The sequence below is a fragment of the Chrysemys picta genome, chromosome 5, assembly GCF_011386835.1.
Source record: "Chrysemys picta bellii isolate R12L10 chromosome 5, ASM1138683v2, whole genome shotgun sequence".
In the NCBI taxonomy this organism is placed as follows: domain Eukaryota; kingdom Metazoa; phylum Chordata; order Testudines; family Emydidae; genus Chrysemys; species Chrysemys picta.
Genome location: NC_088795.1, coordinates 29,288,950 through 29,303,059, shown reverse-complemented (window position 1 = coordinate 29,303,059; position 14,110 = coordinate 29,288,950). Strand labels below are relative to the sequence as shown.

General features: G+C 43.6%; 2 protein-coding genes across 20 annotated transcripts in view; one reads left to right on the top strand and one right to left on the bottom strand.

The window, feature by feature from the left end:
* Positions 1–14,110, bottom strand: part of LOC135983898 (general transcription factor II-I repeat domain-containing protein 2A-like) — a 984,084-nt gene that overhangs the window by 457,236 nt on the left and 512,738 nt on the right. The window lies entirely within an intron of this gene.
* The window catches only part of EMCN (endomucin), a 112,354-nt gene continuing 111,173 nt past the window's right edge, over positions 12,930–14,110 (top strand). For 15 of the 19 annotated variants that reach the window (XR_006176789.2, XR_010601270.1, XR_010601268.1 and 12 more), the window contains exon 1: positions 13,034–13,237. Coding sequence is in view for 4 of the 19 variants with exons in the window: in XM_065596174.1 (XP_065452246.1) it covers positions 13,177–13,237 (61 nt within the window). In the remaining 15 variants the exon portion in view is untranslated. Of the gene's footprint in view, positions 13,244–14,110 lie in introns of all 19 variants that reach the window. The other 4 variants (XM_065596175.1, XM_065596177.1, XM_065596176.1 and 1 more) reach the window with 4 other exon arrangements.

The window sequence follows — 14,110 nt, the reverse complement described above, 5'->3', positions numbered from 1 at the left end:
CATCAATGTATTTTAAAGCTTTGGTTAGGAAAAAAGGGAAGTAGGCAAGGTGACCATGCTTTTTCGGGATTGTTGCATTAAATAAGATGAACTTTCAAAAGCAGCATTGGATAGGGACTTTGGATACAATGTGGCAGGTAGCAGTGTAATTAGAGCAGCAAACTAGGATGTCATATATGTGAGCAACTAAGAAAAACAAGTATCAGAGGGGTAGCCGTGTTAGTCTGAATCTGTAAAAAGCAACAGAGGGTCCTGTGGCACCTTTGAGACTAACAGAAGTATAGGGAGCATAAGCTTTCATGGGTAAGAACCTCACTTCTTGCATTTGAAGAAGTGAGGTTCTTACCCACGAAAGCTTATGCTCCCTATACTTCTGTTAGTCTCAAAGGTGCCACAGGACCCTCTGTTGCTTTTTAAGAAAAACAATACCTTGGTGGTACGCTAGGAACCAAAAATAGTCCCTTTGAAAACAGACCTCAGTACAGAGACATTTTAGCTCTGTTTTGTAATCACTTTCTGTTGCATTAGCTATTTCAACTTTCAAAGAATATAACTGTTTAGTATAATCACATTTTTAAAACTAGAATAGTTCTGTGCCTCAACAACAACAACAAAAAGGGAGGAGGGGGAGGAATCCTAGAACTCCAGGGCTAGATTGCCTTATTTAGAGACAATATCTGAGTTTTTCTACTTTTTGCTTTTAGTGTTGCTCAAGTACTTTCTTGGGTTGGGCACTCAGAACTGTGCAAGAAGTTCTTGCTTCTGCTTGTTTCACTCAGCCTTTTTGCTAAGTTGCTTGCATTGTTCTGTTCTGGTTAAGCTGGGCACAAACTTTGAGTTGTTTTAGCAGAAACTTACTCAACTCTTTTGTATTCTAGGTAAGGCAGGTCAGATGGCTATAGGGTCTGTAGCACCAGTTGGCCATTTTTGCCCTGTCCGTATGTGTTCTTACCCTTCTGTTGTTGTTTAGGAATAACAAAGAGAATGAGCCTGACCAAAATGTATCTTTGCAGAAACAGAAGTCAGATGAGGCCACAGCACTGCTGCTGTGTGTTTGGGTGAAGTGCTGCTTTCTCAGGAGTCTCCAGCTTAATACGCATAAATTACATCAGTGGCTGGTGTCCACACTAGGGCATCCTATATATAGTTCAGCAGGAGAACTGTGTTTTCTTGCCATTTAAACCTTTCCAGAGGTATGTAGAGCAAGAGCCAGCAGTGTAAATGTAGAGACATGTCAGTCCTGGTTGGAAATGACCCTGGACAACAGCAACTGCAGTAATAGCCTTTGCAGGATGCTGCTGAGATAACCTGTCGCGGTAGCCATCGCCTCTAGCTGTGAGGCTAGGACAGCTCAGAGATCTATTATCAGGTTTTTTAGTCAGCAGATCACACTGGGTTTGGACAGTGTGATGCAATGTTGCTTGCAAACCTTTATCGCTACCCCTCATTTACATAAACACAAGCACTTTTCAACTTGCACCATAACTTCAGGCTTGTGTAAGAAAACAGGAGAGAGCAAAGGGGTTGATGCTCAGCAAGCCACTCTGAATAATTTACTTGACTTCCTTGAAATTTTAGAGGAAGTTGGTTTATTAAGCCCATAATGTACCTGTAAATAATGGGATGAGCTAGCTCATGGTTGGGACATGTGTTTGTATATCTAGGGATAGTATCCCATATATCTCTTTTTATATATGTGACATGTGCAGCTTGTAATCTGCGAAAGGGGCCACTTTCAAACTAATTCATATTAAGAATCAATATGTGATCGCCTACGACTTCATAAGCCTGATATGCAAAACATTATTTATATAGTAGTAGATATACTGTAGCTTACACATTTTTGGTCCTTTCCTATGTTTTCCCATGCAAAGTAGTCTTTAGTGTCATTCTTTACTTAGCCCTCCTTTGGATCTGATTCAAGAACATATTTCAGCAGGGGTTGATTTAGCATATAGATTGTTACTGTACAAATCCAAACATCTAAACCCAAATGAAAATACAAATAGAGGCCTGTATGAGGAGTACTCGGTCCCTGTTCATAGAGTCACAAATCTGAATATATTGCAGGCTGAATATAGTGCAGTGCTTTTTTTAAAAAAATGATTTAATGTACAAAGCTGACAAGATTGAGCTCTGTGTTAATGTAATCAATTCACATTATTACAGAACAATCCTGAAATATGAAATATTCCTGAAATTCAGGTGTAGTCCCTTTTAGGCAGTTTTTACTCTTTAGGACAGCTTAAAAAAACAAAAAGTTCTAGGTATACCCAAGCTGTCTTGACTTAGAATTTGGAATAGCTATAAGTAGAGATGGATATGTACAGGAGCATCCCTAATGAGGAACTGACCAGAGATTTAACAAATCACTAGAAGCATGTGTGTGAAAAATTATGTACACTTTCCAACTATTTGTGGATAATTTGAAATACCCAAGATGCTTTTATTTTCAATTGGACACTTACTGGCTACATTGATAGCAATACATCCGACGGAAAATATTTTATCCCCTTTATATCTGACATAAATTGGAAAGTGGAAACTGAACCGGAAAATATTTGTGATATCTGTAAAGGAGCAGCTATGCGGTTCACTGAGCAGCTGAATTATTTGGGGTATATTTTAGAACACCTCAAGGACCTTGCCCTCTTGTCTTGGATACTCTGTCTCCTCATTATCAGACAAGATTTTGGATCGGACGTGCGTTGTTTGTTGCTGTGCATCAAAAAGTGCCTGTTTGGCAGGGCTCTGTGTGATACTAGCAAGAGGAAGTCTGAAAAACACTAAAGGAATGCAAGAATGGGAAGTCAGACACAGAGGAGAGGCAGCAATTGTTGCTCTAGATAAGCGGTTCAAGCCACTAACAGTGCAAGCCTACCAATGCTGAAAGTTGGATTAGAGTAATGGAAAGAGAGCTGGAGGGAATGGGCAAAATGCAAAATATTAGGAAGTGTCAAGGTTCATGAGTGGCCTTTTACAACAAAAACACCATTCAAGGTGGCAATTGGATCAAGAATCAGAATTTGTTAATCTGGAGACATTATTATTCACTTCAGAAGCAGCCACAAATTATGAATCCTGCCTAACCCATGATAGGGCAGGGCGAAGGAGAGCATTTAAACTAAAGTCTTGGACCATCCAATTCATCACTGCCTTTATCTACTATAGATCTAGCTCCTCCCAGCTGTCAGACCACCTGCAAGCTCTGTCTTGATATAGCCCCATACTCCAGTCTCTGAATTCTCCCATAAACACCCATAAGTACAAATGTCAAAAGACATGGAGACAGTGAGAAATCTTACCTTCAGGCAAGCTGGAGAAATTCTTTTTCAGTGACTTCTATTATGAGTGTATGAAAACACAGGTTTATAACAGAAGCTGAGTTGCAAACTTCACCATAGTTTTTGTTGATGAGAAAGCTATAATACTATATTAGGTTTTCATATTTTGGGCTTTTTACAGTCAAATGTTCTATAATTAAGAGAAAACACTGTTTTGAGGCGCTAGTAGTTTGAACACAAAGTTGACATAGTTAAATATTGTAGCTTATGCAGACCAATATGTTGTATATGCCCTCTCAGGATTGATAAGAAAGCTGATATATTTTTCCAGGGGAAAACAAATGGAAAAAGAGAGCCACAGAAGTTCAGCTCATCACCACCTTAATGTTCTTCAGCATGATGCCTACGCATATTGAAAATGACAATCAGAACAGAAAGTAAATATGGATACACAGTACTGAGATATGCTTTAGGTACCTGTCTTCCCACACTGCTGTTTATTTTTAACCATGTCAAGAAGAATTAGCTCATTTCAATTTAACACAATGAAGTCAAGATTTGTGTCTGGAAAGATAGTGGTTGGGGTTATTCAATCTTTTTGGAAAATTAAGGCCTGGCCCGAACACATACTTCTGTTTTGTTTCCTCTGAGACAGCCAAGATTATAATCATTCCATGAGTTTCAAATCACAAGAGAATCTGAGACTGACTCATTGTTTCCCATTTCAGTAGCTCAGGACAGGATGCAAAGCTCATTAACACATTTTGGGAGTCTTTACAAGACATAAAAGCACATGCACAAGTCTGTAAGCTTCCATATTTAATTTTCCTCCTGAATTGTTGTTTATAACTTCTCTTGCAGCTCTCTAGATTCCCCACCCATAAGCATGCAATTTGGCTTGACGCAGCCAGTCACATTCTCTCCATCACCCTCCCTCCACTGCTGCTGTCAGCATGTCTGAGTCTGTGTCTGATCAGTGATGTGGCAATATTAGCACATCAGTATTAATAGTTCTTCGAAAGTGCAGCTTCTCATGTTACCCAAAACCATCTCCTCCTCCTTTCCTTGTGGTGTTTAGATGGATATTTGTTGTTAACTAACACATTGCCTCTCCAAGTCAGGAATGTGACTTCTGATCAGAAAGGCAAGAGTCAGCCAAGCAGTGGATGGTTTAGTTGCTAAGTAACAACAAAAAAAGCCAAGTTCTGCTCTCAGTCACACCATATAAGTCTGGAGCAGCTACCAAAGCCAGTGAACCAGATCCTCAATTGGAATAGCTCCATTAAAATAATAGAGCTATGCTGATTTACTCCAGCTGAGGGTCTGGCCCAGGGGAGATAAACTACATTTACACCCATGTATCTTTGAGGAAATTTTGATCCTATTTTCTCATAAATAAAGACGCATACATACAAGTCGGTATCAGCTGAAAGTTTAATTGCTACCTCAGAAGTTTGATCAAATGATAAGACCTAGTATTTTACAAACTCTCTATTGGCTTAGGACACAAGCTGGGCAAGGTAATATCTTTTATTGGACCAACTTCCTTTAGTGAGAGAGACAAGTTTTCGAGCCACATGGAACTCTTCTTCAGGTCTGGGACACGAATTCCCAGAGTCACAGCAAAATGCAAGGTGGAACAGATTGTTTAGCATTGTCCCATATTATAAGGGACCATTGAAGGTAGAGTGACCTGTTAACACCTCTGCAGTCATCAGACAAAAAGAGGGGATTAGTGGGTTACAGATTGTTGTAATTAGCCATAAATCCAGTGTCTCTGTTCAGTCCATGATATTAAGGCTATGTCTATACTGTGCAGCTTACAGTGGCACAGCTGTGCCACTACAGCAGTGCTGCAGTAAGATATGCAGTGTAGCTGCTCTTTGTTGGCAGGAGAGAGCTCTCCTGCAGAAAAAATAAAACCACTCCCAATAAGGGGCAGTAGCTTTGTTGGTGGGAGAGCATCTCCTGCCAACAAAGCGCTGTCCACACCAGCACTTTTCATCAGTAAAACTTTTGTTGGTCAGGGTGCGTTTTTTCACACCCCCGAGTGACAAAAATTTTACTGATGAAAGAGCAGAGTAGACATAGCTTTAGTGTCTAGCAGAATCATGAATTTAAACTCCCAGGTTCATCTTTTGATAGGTCAGATATAGAGTTAGCACTTTGTGAAAAGTGTTCACCCACAGGTGATATGTTTTTCTCTATCATTTTTCTGTGTGTGAGTTTGAGAGCGTAGTGACTGGTTTCATCCACCTAGTTGTTGTTGGGGCATGTAGTGCACTGGATGAGGTATACCACTGTGACGGGGTCCTCGGGGTACAACCTGGACTGTGTGACTGCTGAGCCCCCTGTCCCACCAACCTGGGGTATCCCTCTCTCACTGTGATGCTGTTCTCAAGTTACAATCTTCTGATAGGCACTGCATTTACATAAACACCCAACTGTGTTACATGAATGATCTCCCTGCCACTCACGAACCATCAAGAGGGAGACTCCAACCAATTTCCCCCAGCTCCCCATTCTTGCACTCCAGAACTCTGCCATCTTGCAGTGGAGAGAAGCCAGGCCAGTGTAAGTTCATTATCCAGTTTGCTCCTCCCTTGTTGTGGAGAGGACACACACTAGCCTTTGTAAACTGAGCTGAGATTTCCCAAAACACACTCTTTTAGGTAAAATATAAAACAGGTTTACTAACTACAGAAACAAATGGTAAGTGATTAGAAGTAGCAGACGTAGAGATCAGAGTTGGTTACTTAAGAAACAAAAAAATAAATTTGCAGACTCAGTTCTACAAACTAAACAGGACGGGAATCAAGCAGTGTCTCACCCTGACAGATGGTATAAGTAGGTTCCAGATCTTCAATACACAGGCTGGGCCTCTTTCCCAGCCTGGGACCACACTCCTCCAGTTCAAAGTTTTTGTCTTCCAGACATTCCTACAGGTGTTGGGTTGGGGGAGGGAGAGGCCAAGTAATGATGTCACTTCCCCTCTTTTATATGTTCTTCTAGCTTGCTGGGAAGATCTTTTGCTGTGACACGGGGATCAGGCAGTCTCCATTGTATATGTGCTCCCTCTGAGAAGTCTCTGGGATGGCCCTTGGGAGAATGGATTCCATTGTTGTTCCTGACAGGCTGGTTGTGGGTGTTTCCAACCTCACAACATATTTCAGTGACACATACAGCAATACATCATAAATTTCCATATAATGATAGCACACACAATCAAACAGGATATTAATGTTCAACAAATCAAGACTTTTCAAATGATACCCCATAGAGCATGCATTGTACCAAACATATCATAATCATATCATAGTGGTGAATATGGGAGTTCCAGGGTGCTATTTTAAGGTATGGAGTGGCACAGCCACGTGTTGGGATAGGCATGTGTAGGATCCATTGATATTGAAAGGTGTGTTGTGGTGGGGAGGGGGTGATCATGGTAGCAGTGGAGATATGTCTGCAGGCTTTGCATCTGTTGTTCTGGTGGGGTCTGGTGCTGCTTTGAGTTGGTGTGTCATGGTCTGTGAGGAGCTTGCTTCTGATAATGAACATGAAGAGGTTGGGGAGGGGGTTTGAAGGCCAGAAGTCAGGATTCAGGAAATATTTCTTTCAGGTTGGGATCCTCATTGAGTATGGGTTTTAGTTGTTTGATACCCTGCATGGGTTCCAGTGTAGGGTGCTAGGTGACAACTAGGGGTGTGCAGTCATAGAAGGTTTTATTTCTGTATTGAAGCAAGTTCTCTTGGGATATTTGGGTATCCCATTTCATGGTATGATCTACTTCTCCAGTGGAGTGTCTTTGTTTGGTGAAGGCAGTTTTAAGTGTGTTAAGGTGTATATCCCGGATTTTCTCCTTGGAGCATATTATGTGGTAAGTGCTTATGTAAGCAGGGGAATGGTCCCGCTATTGTGGGGAACTTTCCTGGCTTCTATACCACCCCGGTGAAATAGGCTAGCGAAAGGATCTGAGTCCTCGTTCCCACTTCCTTTACCCAGTGATACCAGTCAGCTCTGTGTTCTTGGGGAACCAGGGTGCAGTATCCAGCCTGACTCATGAAAGACATGTCGTTCCCCCACCCCACAGTGTCTGCTTAAACCAAAACCCATCAGAGGGAAAAACTTGCAGAGAGCAGTGAAGGGCATTGGGAGACACACCTAGACCTCTCCTGACAAGGGTGACAAGATTAAGACATCTCCATTAGCATACAGAATGAAGAACAGAGACAACTCCCCTAGCCCCATCTGCATGAAAGATGAGACAGGGAGACATCTCAATTTGCATACAGAACGGAGAACAGAGAACCGCACTGAACTCTGGGACCAGAAAAAGCAGGGAAGCACTGCATCATGGGAATCTCTGCTCCAGATGCTAATGAACCTATGCCTGCACACACCCAGCTCAGCAGTTATCAGACCAATTCTAGTAATGAATCCTTGATCGATATCCAAAATACTGAAGCAGCCTAGTTGTATTGTGAGCTCCCCGGAAGAAAATACTACCCATAGCCAAGAGTGATCAGCTCCTATTGTTTAGCCTAAAAAAAATGCTTGAGTCATCAGTTTACCCATAAACAAATCTAGTGTTCTCCCTTGAACCATTGTATTTTCTCTACAAAAATCCCTACTCTCCCTCCAGTCAGTGTTCTGATGCTTAGATCCAAACTATGCATCAGTTCCACTGGGATTCCATCTTCTCCTGACTGATCGTGCTGGGGGCTCTGCCTGTTTCCATCACTCAGGACCCTGAGCTACCACCATCACCTGGGAACCCCGACCAGTTCAAGCCTCATGGAGTGGGTGAAATCCCCCCCTCTTTCTCTCTCTCTATTGTCCTTTATACCTTAGGTATTAACCTTTAATAATGTATATTATGTTGGTTTAGCCCTCCTTATGTAGTTATCACTATTATTCAATAAATAACTTTTATGGTTAAGTTGGTTGTTTCTCTCTCTTTTGCTGAACTTTACTCTTTTGTGTTTTTATCTTCCCCCATTCACTCTACAGCAATGCTTCTTTTACCTAAGCTAAAGATCCCTGCAGCTCCCAAAATACTGTGGGGTTTGCTCATCAAGTAGGTTACTGCCAGTACAATTGTGATGTGAGAGTGGGGATAGGGATGTGCTGAATCTGGGACGCATAAGGGTAACAGCTCGAAAGTGCTGCTTGACCCAGTCCATGGAGCCCAGGGGCATATAGGGAGAGGCAGCTTGAAAGTGCTGCTTCATCCAGCCCAGTGAGTCCAGAGACATATAACGGGTCAGCTTGACAGTGCTGATTGATTGACCCGGTCCACTCAGAGAGAGAGAGAGAGAGAGAGTGTGTGTGTGTTCATTCATCTGGTTCTGGGGCTGGGGAAACCCAGCCCTCGGGACCCTAGGACCTGCGGGATAGCTCCATTGGGAAGGGACTTGCACAAGGGAGAAGTAGAGCTCCATATGAAAACACAAGTGACACAAGCAGTACATTGATAGAATTACAGAATCCCCTCCCCCAGAAGAGTAATCCAAATAAATAAGCATGCCCCAAAGTAACGGGCAAATCTGGTAACAGCAGAGGCCTCCCTGCCTGTGAGGACTCCCCTTCCACTCTCCCTCTCTGGCAGAGTCCTCATAACCCTGACAAGGCTGGGCCCAGGATTCCTGGGGGGCTGGACCCCCAACCCTGCTGTGGTCACCTAGGACAGGGGCTAGGGTGTCCCCACTCTGGGGTACTCTCTCTGCACTGGGCACTTCCCTGACCCACTGATCATTACATACAATTTAAAGCAAATGCAAGTTATTTAATTAACAATTTTAAAAAGAATAAGGAAAAATGGGAAAGGTTAAAGGAAAACACATCACCCCACTCTGTGGCAGGGAACATTACAAACAGTGTCTCTGGAACATCAGGGCAGTTCACAGTCTATTCCTTGTAGGTCCCAGGCTGCCTTCTCAGGCCCTGGCTGTGCTGCAGGGATGCTGCGGGTTGGACACTTGCTCTGGTGGTGGCCACACACCTCTGGGCTTTGGGTGGTGGGACCCTTCTTCCCAGCGTCAGCCCCCCTGTCAGGTTAAGATCCCCCTCCCAGTCTGGCCTGCAAGGACTCTTGGCTGGGGGTGTTTCTGTGCTGGGCCCTTTGCCCAGGGTCCCCCCTTGGTTGGCCCCAGTTGCTCACTACACCTGGCTCCAGCCTGCTCCAGCTCCACTGTTCTAGCTCCGGCTCCACTTTGCCTCAGCACTGATGCTGCTGCTCTGCCTCCAGCCCCCGGGCTGCTTCTCTGGCCCCTCTGGCTCTGTGGCTGCAGCTCTGCTCCCAGCAGCGGATCTGCTCTCCCTGGGCTGTGTCTCTGGCTCTGCTGACTGGCACGGTTCTGCTCCCCAGCATAGCTCAGGCCCCTGCTTTCTCCTTAGCTCGGCCCTACTCTGTCTGACCCAGGCAATTTCAGCTCACATGGAGAACAGGGCCCCCCGGCCTTCTGATTCCCTGATTAGCCTGCCCGCCCTGTCAATCAGGCTGGAGCATTGGCCTCTCCCCATTGTTCCTGGAGACTGTCAGTCTCAGGGTCAGGGCCAGCTCCCGGCACCAGCATTCCAAGCAGGTGCTTGGGGCGGCAATCTGCAAGGGTGGGCAGTCCGTGTGTTTTTGCCGCTTAAAGCAGCGCGCTGAATTGCCGCCACGGACAGCGGGGGCAGTCCGTGTGCCGTTAGGGCGGCACGTGCGTTTCCGCGGCGCTGGCAATTCGGTGGCAGCTTCTATGTTCAGCTGCCTGCAGCGGCAATTCGGCAGCTTCTGTCTTCCGGCTGAAGACAGAAGCTGCCACCGAATTGCCGCCGCCTTGGAAACACGCTTGCCGCCCTAATGGCACACGCACAGCCCCCGCCGTCCGGGGCAGCAATTCGGTGCGCTGCTTGGAGCAGCAAAAATAGTAGAGCCAGCCCTGCTCAGGGGACTGATTTCTCATCGACCCTTCCCCTTTTAGTACTGGGAGCTAGCAACCAAAATACCCCCATAGAGTACTTGGTCCTGCTAGTGAAGGCAGGAGGCTGGACTTGATGACCTCTCAAGGTCCCTTCCAGTTCTAGGAGATAGGATATCTCCATTAATTTAGGGGGGAGGAATAGCTCAGTGGTTTGAGCATTGGCCTACTAAACCCAGGGTTGTGAGTTTAAGCCTTGAGGGGGCCACTTAGGGATCTGGGGCAAAAATCTGTCTGGGAATTGGTCCTGCTTTGAGCAGAGGGTTGGACTAGATGATCTCCTGAGGTCCCTTCCAAGCTTGATATTCTTGGGGGGAAAAAATAATGTTAGTAAGGAGTCCCCTTACACTTAGGAGTGAGGACTGGGCAGGGCACAAAAACAAGATGATCTGTACTGACTCCCAGGACTTCTAAAATAATCTGAAGTTGCAATATGAGCACTGGAGTATAGTTTTGGTTTTATAAGAGGTCAGTGAAAAAAGATATGAGCACCAAACATGTATGTGTAGAGCCTCTTTCCCCCCACCCCCTTTTCTTGTTTTACCAGCAACAGGAAAAAATTACCCACATATTACTGTATGCTCTGCTGATTGCTGGATCAGGCACTAAATGAGATCAGTTTTTCCTCATGGTTTTCTCTCAGGACTCTGCCAGTCCTATTTTGCTTTTCAGGTTAACATTAGGTGCACCCCAATTCCCAAACCCGCCTTTGAAGAGCATTCCCTTGTACTATCCAGTTCCTGTCACGGGCCACTAACAGGAATAACCTAGTAACAAGACAGTATACACACAGCTGGAAGGTTACAACTCCGGTTTCACACATTTGCTTAATAGCAAAGCACTGAGATGTATTTATCATAAAATGAGAATAAGTTTATTAACAAAGATAGAGATTTAAGCAGTGCTTAATTTGTAACGAAAGACGTGCCGGGGCTCAAGCAATTTTTTTACTTTCATAACTGATGCGACAAACCCAGAGGTGCCAGGGTTATTAACTGTCAAACCTAGAGGTGCCGGGGCTCAGCCCGGGCAAGCCCTGACACAAATTAAGCACTGGATTTAAGTAAGGATAATGGAAACAGAATTGGGTACAAATAAAACAAAAGTATAATACACTTTCTAGAAACTAAATCTTAACAGACCACAATTCTGGTCTAAAGCTGTTTTGTACCCTCATCCTGTCTGCAGAACTTGCTGGTTTTCAGTCAAACCTACAACCAAATGATCAAAAACCCTCCTCCTCCTCCAAGAGTGTTCTGAATAAGTATTGAATAAGAGGGTGTTGTCCTTACACCTTCAGTTATAGTTCAGTAAACCTTTGAAATGCATTCCAGTTGGTTTTTCTCCAGTGTGCTGGCACCATGTTGCCCTCTCATCCCCCTGTTAACTTGTTTTTCCTGTTTACTTCCCTGTAAATGTAGCTCCCAGTTTGTTTGGATCACAATGCTTAATTTACATATGGGAGTGATAATTACCTTCCCTTTAGTCTGGAAGAAATATGTTTCTCCCTTGGATATGTATTTGAAAGTATAATATCAGTAGAAAATATGTAATTCCTCATATAGTGTCAATGCACACATTCCACTATGATATTAATGACCAATGTGTGTCACCACCTTTCATGTGATACCTTACAAGACACTTGCTGGATAAATACTATAAATGGTGTTAGATGTAGTGAGTTTGTCAGTCCTGTTAGGAGTTGCTGACACAGAGTTTACTGAACCCTTTGCCAGCTGGCACCAATGGCTGTATCACAGAACTCCACCAGGGTCTCTTTTGAGAAGGAGGAGGGGAGGTCGAAGTAGAGGAGGACTCTAGCTCATTAGAAAGCTTGGTGGAGAGTTACACTTTTAAGGATATAGTCTCATCACAAAGTGCAGTGAATTAAGATTAGAAATCACTGTACAGCAGAACAAGAATATACCTCATGGTACTATGAGTCAGACTCTGGATGCAGTGATTAGAGCTGGTTTTGAAATTTTCAACATTTTTAGAGAAAATCTGAAGGTTTTTTTAGCCCATTTGTGACCAGCCCTATCAGTAGTGACTGACGAAGAATCATTTGAATGCTGCTGCACTGAGTACAGAATGGGAGTTAGCCAATCTAAGTTTCTCATAGGCAGTCCAAATGCCTCTCCTTATGGCTATGGAATGTGGCTGTTACAATGACTTGCCATTTCATATCAAATGCAGAGTATGACTTACTCAGACTGCATTTCATAATTAGACCTTCCCATCCTGGGACATAACTTCAGGGTAAGGAAAGGGTATTCTGGGTTCATGGTGCATTCCCTTCTCTTTGGAGAGTGCAAAAGACCAGCAGCAATTACCTGTATGCCAGGCCACCTGGTGCTCACTGTTGATTCTGAGTCATCTCTGGCCATGCAGTTGGGATTTCGAGGTTTCCTGTCTTAAATGTTGACATTTATTCAGTTGCAGACTATATTAAATTGCAGTTTGCTCTGTATTTCCATAACTTGCTATAAAATGGCCCTTGTTTGGACTGTCACTATTAATAAATAATTAATAAATATCAATTTTAAAAATATCCCAAAATATGTTACAAAAAAATTGGTCTGATGTACACCATATTCTAAAGAAAGATCTACCTCTGTTTAGAACCTTTCCTGACCTCTGGGCTGAAAAAAACCCAAAATAAAGTATTAACAAAAACACAGTTGACTGCCAAAGGAAATGAGTTCCTGTAAGGACTAAAACAATAAGTCTCCTCTGTACTGAACTCTCAGAGGGAATATGCTGCATTTCCTCCTGTTCTTTATCAGAGTCCCCAAAATAAGTTGGAATGGGCAGTGACTTTGCACAGTCTCTGCACACCTTTTCCACTTACCAATTAGGGCCTGCCTCACAGAGAGAGAACACACCCTGCCTGGCTCTGCAAGGGAATTTCAGTGCGACAGATTACAAGCATGAAGCTGCTTGGAGCTGCCCTTCTCTCCCTGGCTGTGTTCAGCATCTGCACCGCAAATGGTAAGAGTGCACTGTTCTTTGTCACTACTTTGACTTTCTTGGTAAGCAGCTAAGTGCCCTCGGGCACAGTTATCGCTTTATGGGTTTCTGCTAGTGAAGGCTTCACCCCACTGTACTATAGCAGCTCAGTGGTTCATTCCCACATGTATGGGCTGAGTAACTGCATTTGGAGGAAGAGGCACTGCCAGGAGGGCACTGGTTTTTAATCGAATTAAATGTCTATAGTGAAAATAATATAGTGACCAATTGGTTTCTGTGACATATCTCTGTCCAGCTGTCATGAGCCTCCCAAACCTGAGGGATTAAAAGCACCCAGCAAGTGGGAAAAGCCACTTACTCAAAAATGTGTTTCCCCTTCTCCTTTGAAAAATATCTTTTGGGGGACTTTTAAAAGGAATTGAAATGTTTGTCAGATTTGAAAATACCATTTAACACATTAGGGAACTTACAGTGGACTCAGCGTGTCCTAGTGTAACCCTGCTGACTTAATTGGAATTACACCAGCAATGAATTTGGGCAAGTCTGCTTATCAGAAGCCAGTGTATGTTGACCCCAAATACATGTAGTCTTGTAGCATTCCTCCAGTGTAATCCCACAATGCCCAGGGCAGTAATGTCTTGAGTTCTGCAGTGTGAAAAAGTGACTCCCGCCTCCAAATACTTGATGATATTACTAGGTGACATAATGGCCATTGACCTGCTTTTTCTAATGTTTTTCTGCCTAAAAGTTTGTGTACTTTCAAAGCAGAATAAATTACTTTTCACGAGGAGGGAAGCAACTATAACTTAAACTATCATCTCATCATCTTTATCAAGGATTAATTTGAAAACAAAGCTGATTTTCCTCTCTCTCATTTCATTGGCCCATTATGCA